Raw genomic sequence first — 8,677 nt, forward strand, 5'->3', positions numbered from 1 at the left:
GAGATCGAGGGTTTAATCCCTATTGGGTTCCAACCTTCCTGTTTGGAGTTTGCATCATCTCTCCGTGCCTGCGTGGCTTTTCTCTGGTTACTCTGGTTTCCTCTCACAGCCCAAAAGAATGTATTCTAAGCGGGTTTGAGTGTGAACATGATTTGTTGTCCGTCTACTTGAACGCTGCGATTGGCTGGCCACTGATTTTGAGTGTCCCCGCCTACTGCCCACACTTGGCTGGCATAGGCTCCAGCACCCGCTGCGACACTTGTGAGGATAAGCAGTACAGAAAATGAATACTTAGTCTCTGTCTCACTTAAGTTAAAAAAACAGTCTCTACTTGCGGAAAATTCAATTTACGAAAACACTCCTGAAACCAATTAATTTGGTGAGTACCACAGTATGAAGAACATCATAAGTGTGATTATATCATGTTTTTGGTTTCAACTTGATAAAATACAGTCCACGATTTGATGGCTTGTTGTTTAACTTAGAAGCAACTTTTTCACTAGTTTGATGGGTTTTCTTGGGTTATGTTTAGTCATTCCCCGGCCTGACGTTTTGCTGTGTGATGAAGATGCTCATCCACAAACTTCTTGCCGTGACTCATCAAAAGCTGCTTTGCACAACAAATCTAACACGAACGCAATCAAACAGAACAAAATGTTTTTTCATGCTTAAAATAATTTGTACCACGCCATGATGTACCTTACATCTTATGTAACATACAGTGTATATGTGAGGGGGATATATATTACATTGCTAATAATACTAGAAAGAATCATTTTGTTAGAGAGAAAACATAATTATAAGATAAAAGAATGATGGCGAGTATTTTTGGAAGCATAACTCATTTATAAATGGAAAAAAGTATTAAATCTTTGTTATGCTAAAAAATAAATCAGATTAAGTTTTAGTTTGATAATTTCTTTGACAAGATGTAACGTGTTTGTAGAGATAATTTGAAGATGAATTTTCTATTTTTGTAAATGAGATTGGTTGCCTTTTTGGTGAGATGTATATTTTTATATCTAATAAAATTTGGAAAAAATAATTTTGTCTTTATTGTACATTTTGTAGTCTATTATTGTGGTGAACATACTCTATTTTCTATGGTTAGGAATTTAGAGATTATAGCATTTGACACTGGATCATGCATATTGTATTCCATGTATTAATGATTACTTTAATGTAATATTCTTTCATTTTAAACATATCGGTTTTCATTGTTACGTTTCATTTTAATTCAGCAGCAAGAAACCACAGGCCATTATTTGCTCAATTGGTGCCCACGAATGTGTTAATTACATTCTAATCACAGAACATTATACAACTGTATATCCAAATCAATGGTACTGGATGAAAGTAAATAACGAGCTAATATAATCCAACAATACTAAAAAATTAATGAAAATGTTTCAGGTTACTGAAGTGAAGTTACAACTGCTTCCGTGTGTCTCTCCAACAGAGAGAAAGAAAGCCTACTTGGTAAGCACATACAAAATAGATTTTCTTTTCAAGTAAAACTGAAATTTGATGATGAAGAAAATGACCGACAGACAGACACAGAAAAGCATGCATTTTCTCAATTAAAATTGTACAATTGTTAGATATTTTTACCATTAATAACAAAATAAATTTGAATGATTTTTTCCAGTCTATTCATTATATATTTTTGGGTCAATTTATCTCTATTTTAGGACTAAAAGTGATTTTGTGGAAGGCCACTGAAGTTCTGACACAAAGTGAGTGACCATCAGTCAAGGTCTACTACCAAAACCATGTCAGATGATATTCAATAAGAATGCACCAAAAAAACTCAAAACAATGAACCAATGAATTAATAAAAATCCAGCAGTTGTTTCTATGAGACCTTAAAATAGTACCAGTAGAAGCCAGTGTATATAAAAGAATCATATATATATATATATATATATATATATATATATATATATATATATATATATATATATATACTGTTTGTTTCAACCCTTATATAGATTTTATTGTTGTAATTGTTTTTAACTTGTGTGCAAAACAATTCAATTTATGCTGTAGTTTAACTCATTGGCTGACATTAACAGCAATAAAATCCATTTGAACTGGAAAAGCTGTTAGTGAGGACTCCCAGTTCAAATGGATTGGACGTCTATTGTCGTCAAATCAAGATAATTGCGTAGTTTAGTATTTTCCTTAGGTCGTACTTGATGTAAAACACCCTTTTCTAATGTGAACACACAAAACAATCTGCTGTCATCTAGTGGACTGACAGTGCACTGCCAGATCTCCCCTCAGTTCAAAGATGTTAACAGCACACATCCCCAATTGGGGAGGCAAGGATTGGGATTTATTTCATTAAGGCACATAAAAATACATCACAGATTAAGATTTGTGAGTACAGTTCTATAGAGAACGTACTAATTTGGCACAATTGCATCGGGTGTGAGTAGCAGGGTCCTTTATTTTAGTTGTTGCTGGAAGCAAATTTCCATAGTTTTAGTTCCCGGCTCAGTATTTGAGGGATTTCTAAAAAGAAGGGCATGTTTTTGTTATTATTAGTCCCAGAAGTGGATCTGAATTTTGTATTCCAGAAGTGGTTCAGTGCACTTTTGGTTCCAGACAAAAAACAGGGAAGGGTTTCCTTATTTCCCCTGAAGTAGCGCAGTCTATTTTGGCTTCCAAACATGGCATGCAGGAGTTTGTTTTGATTCAAAAAGTGAACTAAGTCATGTTTCCAGAAGCAGGTCCCTGTTTTTCTTATTTCAAGAATGAGTATGCACTCTGAGAGTCCAACCAAACGTGCAAGCTCATGGGCTTCCAAACTTGCCAAGTAGCATCTTTCATTTCATTCATGTGCTTTGGGTCCACATCACTTGAATACCCTCAAAAGTAGTTCTTTTAGGTTTCTTTGATTTTACAAGACAGTCCACGTGTGAGGAAATGTGGGATCACCATTTTTTAAACTGCCTTTATGGGTACTTTCGGCCTCCTTACGCAAAAGCCTCAGAAGTGGTTCTTTAGGTCCTGCAAGTGGATCAGCACATCCGAATCTGGGATCACACGCTCCTCCAAATTAATATCTTTCCTTCATGTGCTTGACCTAAATGAAAAGCACCTCATTCTTGGGTCTTGAGTGTGCTTCAGTTGGTTCTGGAAGCAGGTCATGAAAACATAAAAAGACATTTAATGAGCCCACGTGTTGATTATATCGCTTAGACCACAACTTTTTGGGCTCTAGAGATAAGTCTGTCTCTTTAATTGTGGAAGTGGGTCAGCATGTCCAACATGTAGGAAAATGCACCTGTATTTTTTGGAAATGGGTTTCTTTGCGCTCCTTCATGCACATTATACATGCCTTACTCTTGACATCCAAGGCTAATATTTGGTTCTTGCTGCGGCTCAAAATTTATTTGGTTCTTGAAACTTGTCAGCATCTCACCATGGCAACATCAAAGTGCATTTGATAAGTCTAAGCCTTATTTTTATTGTCTCCCTGTAAAATTGAGTTCACCTCACTTTTAAGCCACTAAAGTGTCTTTTTCGGGGTTGGGGGGCTCCTGAAGCAGGTCAAAGTTTGTTTGGTTCCAGAAGCGGGTCAGCGTGAGAACGCGGATCCAACAATTGTTTTTAGTGCATTAACTGAAGTCAAGTCGCTTTCGCTCCTGAACTTCAAACGCGCTCCTTTGGTTCAAGCACGAAGGATCACATGGCCCAGGAGATATTGGCTGCGTGCTCCTTGGCCTTCATGCGAAGCACGGCAATGCTGGACGAACGCCTCTCGAATTCCGGCTTGCTCTCAAAGACGTGATGGCCGTTAGCGGCCGGAGAGAGGAGCGGGTCGCCGCAGAAATTGTTGAGCGAGACGTGGCCAAACTGGTTCTGCTGGTTGGGGAAGTAGCCGTGGCCGTGGTCCCCGGCGGCGGAGGAGGCCGAGCGCGGGGAGTAGGAGGCCACGCAAGGGGGCGAGCCACGGGGAAGCATGCATGGGGACACCACGGAACCGGCCACAGAAGGGGGCCCCGACCACAAGTTGTTGGAAATCTGTTGAGAAGATGAGAGGTCATGAAGGGAGGACATTACCATTACAGTTCATCATTTCATCCTGTTCAATCTTGTCTCACCAGGTTTCCGAGTTACAAGTGCTATTTTAGTCCATTTTTTTCATGCTTTGTATTATTAGCCAGAATTTATGGCATAAATGGTGTGAAACTTAGACAGAATTTTTTTGCCCAAAATACAATGCATTTACTATAATAAGGAATAAACATTTTAACTGTTATTTTGCAAATTTAAATGAACTCTTTCTTGAATCAAACCACAAACTTTTAAATTCACATTTTTCATTTTTAAATTATTATTTTGGAAATAAGTGAAGATCACGTAATTTTCAACAAAACCTAAATCGTATTAGTGTGTCATCATCTTCATGTCAACTTCAACTTCTTACATTTATTATTTAAATGTCAAATTTTCAGATAGCTATGACACCTTTAATTGGTGGTCAGTCTTTTTGACATATGTTTATACATACATATTATTTCTTTTTGTAGATTAAAATTGTCAAATGTTGACCGTGCGTACCTGTGCGTAGCTGTCAGTTCGAGGGAGCACAGATAAGTCGTAGGCAGAGGTAAAGTGACTTTTGGCTTGCTGGATTTGGCCATAACGTTCACGTTTTCTCCATTTGGCTCTTCTATTCTGGAACCACACCTGACACGTACACAAACACCCATCCAGCATTATTAATAATGGCAGTTCAATGAATTATTTCAATCTTATTGTGTAATACGTATGGAAAAATCAAGCTATAGCTATGATTGTTTTACTAGTGTTTGGAAAAAAAGCTACATTTTACTGCAAAAAAAATGTGTTATAATTACAATTTGATTTAAATAAAACTGAAATATTGTGCTCAAGTTAAGATTTTTTTTTCTAAAAGTTTGGGGAAATGTACTGTTTGGAAATGCATGTCAAAAAGCTATTATAGTTAGAAAACAACAGAAAAATATGTAAAGTTAGGATTATTTGTTTTTTAAAAACTTGAGAACGTTTAATTGTTTTTATTATAAATTATTATGTTGAAGAATGATTTTGACACTCTGGATCATTGTAATTACTTGCAAACATATCAATAACCATAATAATAACAACTATATAGAATGATTTTCTTACCTCTTCTAACACTCAGAAATACATATATACAGTTTTGTGGCGGTTATTCATAAAATTAAGTTAAACAGAAATAATAATGTTTAGCGTGGAGATGAATACAATATAGTTCTCATCGTTCCAATTCTCAATCAACTGTTTTCAATACTATTGCATAAACAATTGAAATTGACCATATAATTGACACCTATAGCAACACATGCGGCCATTTGTTTTGAATGACGTGCCAATAGTCACAAAGGGTTTGGAAGTAAGTTTTAAAAAAAATCCTTAGGTGAAAGCATGAAATACAGAAAAATAAAACAATCTAAATTATTTTGCTGTGCATCGAGATCTTGATGACATTTCTTTTGAATTACGGGTAAAAAGTGGCTAAAAGTAATACATATTTCAATACAAATAGACTCAAGTAAAAGTAAAACAATGAAAATGTTGTTGCTACAATTAAAAAAACAAAAGTGATTTTTTGGTAGATAGAAACTATATTATAATATAATTATATTTAACTACTTACAATACAAATGAGAGACGCTTGATTACATTTGTTGAAACATCAACCCCCACCAAAAAACATTCAAACAACATTAGTTATGAAGAGAAACTGCCAAAAAGAAACTGCATTTAACTTAGAAATTGATAAATATTTAGCCAACAATTATGGCTTGTTTTTTTTTTAGTTTGAACAACTTTTGACTACATGACTTCAAGACTATGTAAAATTTTTAAACAATAATAAATTCATCTTTGGTCATTAAATTGATAAAGTAATAACTGAAAATATGTTGAAAGAGATCAAAGAAAGAGAAAGGGGTATGTCATTCATTAGCCATGGAAAATATTCGGATATGCTTATAATTTGTTTTGGAAAGTTTCAACATAACTTATTTGTTTGAAATGGCTTGTCAAATAGTTAATCTTTTAAAAGAATACAACTGAACAATAAACATTTAAATAAATAAAACCTTGAAATTTTTAGATTTTTGTTTTTTAAAATGATTTATTTTGTCAAATTTGGAGATGGTAGGCTACTTTTGTTTTGAGTAACTGCTTAATATGAATTACAAACACAAACAAAAATGCTGACATTAATCACAATTATTTACAAATTGAATTCATAGTTTAAATGGCACACTTTGGAATAAGTTCTTACATTCAGCTTTTATTTAAGACGTCTTACCCCACTAGATCCAGACAATTTCTTCTGTATTGTTTTTTTTTAATAAGAAAGACAACAAGGGGCATTAGAGTTGCGTGTGTATTTGGTGACGTCCAGCAATGCTTAACTACATTTTACCACTCCTAAAAATACCAAAAATCACAATCAATAGAAACTGACAATTTGCGAAATACACTGATAAAAATGACAATATATTCCAAACTTGGAAAAGAATGAACAATTTCGTCCAAATAAACAAAATCAAAATAATAACACTGCTGAATGTATTAAGCATAGCTGAAACGACTTTTGCTGCGTTTGTTTTTAACGCCTACACTTGATATGTCGCACCACAGAAGAGAACATTTTCTTTTATAACTATTTGTCAAATAGTCCTAAATGAAGATGCGGTGTGTGGGGGTACGTGGGTGGGTGGGTGCGTTGGTACCTGGACCCTGGCCTCGGTCAGTTCGGTCCTGGTGGCCAGCTGCTCCCGAACGTACACGTCCGGGTAGTGCGTCTTTTGGAAGACCTTCTCCAGCTCGTCCAGTTGCGCGCTGCTAAAGGTGGTCCGGTGGCGTCGCTTCTTACTGCTCGTCACCTTGTCGTCCCCCTTGTCCGCCGCCTCATCCCCCTCGTCCCCGCGGCAACACGACGCCGCGGAGCCGGCCATCTCCTCTGCTTTGGCCGCAGCATATCCGGCTGCAAAGAAGAGAAGCCACCGGGGAAGGCAAATCAGAATTGGATTAAAAAAAACTAAATAACTCGATGTGATGACTTTTTTTGTTGCTCATCAAAGCAAGTTTAACGATGTGAGAATATCTCAGGAGTGAAATTACCATGCGGTTCCGAGCGAGGTGAGACACGATGTTCGCCGAAGGCCTGCGCGCATTTGGGGGGAGACTTGGCGAAGTACATGCCGCCGTCCAGGCTCTCCATAGCGGGTTCCAAGAAGTAGTCGGCGGCCTTCATCGTCTGGTTCTTCAGGCCGAACTTGTCTTCCATAAAGTCCATCATCATCAGCATCGTTGTTGCAGCACTCATCACGGCATCGGAAGGACTATATACCACCCCTCCTCCCCCTCCAAAAAAGTGAAACCCCTCACCCCATCACCATCACTCATGCACACCAACAACAAGCATGAAGCCCCGCTCCTCCCACCGGTGGCCCAATCCACACCGAACCGAACCAGACAGACAATATAGTTTCACCATTTTAAAATCAATGTGCATTATGCATTTCCGCCCATACAAAATTACTTTTAATATGAACAAAAATGTGGATGGTGTCAATATTATTACTTTGTCCAAAAATATAATATCAATATTGGGGAAAATGTCACTGGGGAATATCTCTAAGACTCATTTAGTTATGTGTAATATGAATTTGATTTCAACAGCCATTTCTGCTTGCAAATGATAATTTCTTCAATCAGACAGCGGCATAATTGGCAGATATTTTATGTATTGTAAAAACGTTAAAAACCAATGCAAATGTTTTTAAACAATTTGTTGTGAGCATATACGTGTGTGTGTGTGTGTGTGTGTGTGTGTGTGTGTGTGTGTGTGTGTGTTTTCCGTACTGCTTGTTCTCACAAGGATCGTGGGGGGTGCTGGAGCCTATCCCAGGCACTACAGGCAAACTCCCCACAGAAAGGTCCGAACTTGGAATCGAACCCTTGACCTCAGATTTTTTTTATAAGGGTTTTTGTAAAAGGAACATTTATATATAAATATATTGAATTATTGTTGTGGTGACTGTCATTCTGTGGCCAAATGTGCAGTATCCTAAGACCAGAAGTGAAAATAAACATCAGTATTAGGGAGAGCGGCGGGGGTCCGAGGATCTTATTGGACTTCTAAAGTAAGCGAGTTAGGAGTTGTGGCGTGCTGAGAAGGAAAATGTCAAAAGTTCATTGATTCTTCTGTCAATTGGGTATCAGTAGATAACGCTAGTCGGGGTCGGTCCAGGCGACAGCAGCTAACTTACAAAAAGATTTTTTTTGGTATGTAGTGCAATCTCTGAGCCTAAACACAAACTAGTCAGTTCTTAAAAGTAAGATCATTGTAAAAAAAAAAAAAAAGAAGTAGGGGCTTACTATGGAAAAATAACAATGAGAGTATTGATAAATATGTCTGGTAAATATGACGGGTGTAATAATATTGCACACTACATGATTTACAAACATAAAAACCAAAATACAATATTTATAACAGATGTGTTGCGAAAGGGCTTTTTAAATGGATCGCTGCTAAATATTCATGTCAGTTAATATTTAGCGAAAATTTACCATGTTGATCAACCTTTTCATGGTATGATGATATCAGGAAAAATATTACCATTTTGTCATATTGCACATC

General features: G+C 36.7%; 1 protein-coding gene across 1 annotated transcript; it reads right to left on the bottom strand.

The window, feature by feature from the left end:
- Nucleotides 1-2,316: 2,316 nt before the first annotated feature.
- Nucleotides 2,317-7,360, bottom strand: alx1 (ALX homeobox 1). The gene is made up of 4 exons (XM_077596873.1): nt 7,156-7,360; nt 6,765-7,018; nt 4,573-4,701; nt 2,317-4,032 (listed from the first exon to the last, which is right to left on the bottom strand). Exons 1-4 carry the CDS (start codon nt 7,358-7,360, stop codon nt 3,694-3,696), a joined length of 927 nt encoding a protein of 308 aa, XP_077452999.1. The 3' UTR covers nt 2,317-3,693.
- Nucleotides 7,361-8,677: the final 1,317 nt, after the last annotated feature.

Source organism: Stigmatopora argus, chromosome 3 (genome assembly GCF_051989625.1).
Source record: "Stigmatopora argus isolate UIUO_Sarg chromosome 3, RoL_Sarg_1.0, whole genome shotgun sequence".
NCBI classification, from domain to species: domain Eukaryota; kingdom Metazoa; phylum Chordata; class Actinopteri; order Syngnathiformes; family Syngnathidae; genus Stigmatopora; species Stigmatopora argus.

Bases quoted from the DNA above. Each gene is read 5' to 3' on its own strand.
- alx1 (XM_077596873.1), bottom strand. From the start codon at position 7,360: ATGAGTGCTGCAACAACGATGCTGATGATGATGGACTTTATGGAAGAC. The intron at 7,019-7,155 runs GTAATTTCACTC...TCTTCTTTGCAG, and splicing joins ACCTCGCTCGGAACCGCATG to CCGGATATGCTGCGGCCAAA. The intron at 4,033-4,572 runs GTACGCACGGTC...TCTTCTCAACAG, and splicing joins GAACTGACAGCTACGCACAG to ATTTCCAACAACTTGTGGTC.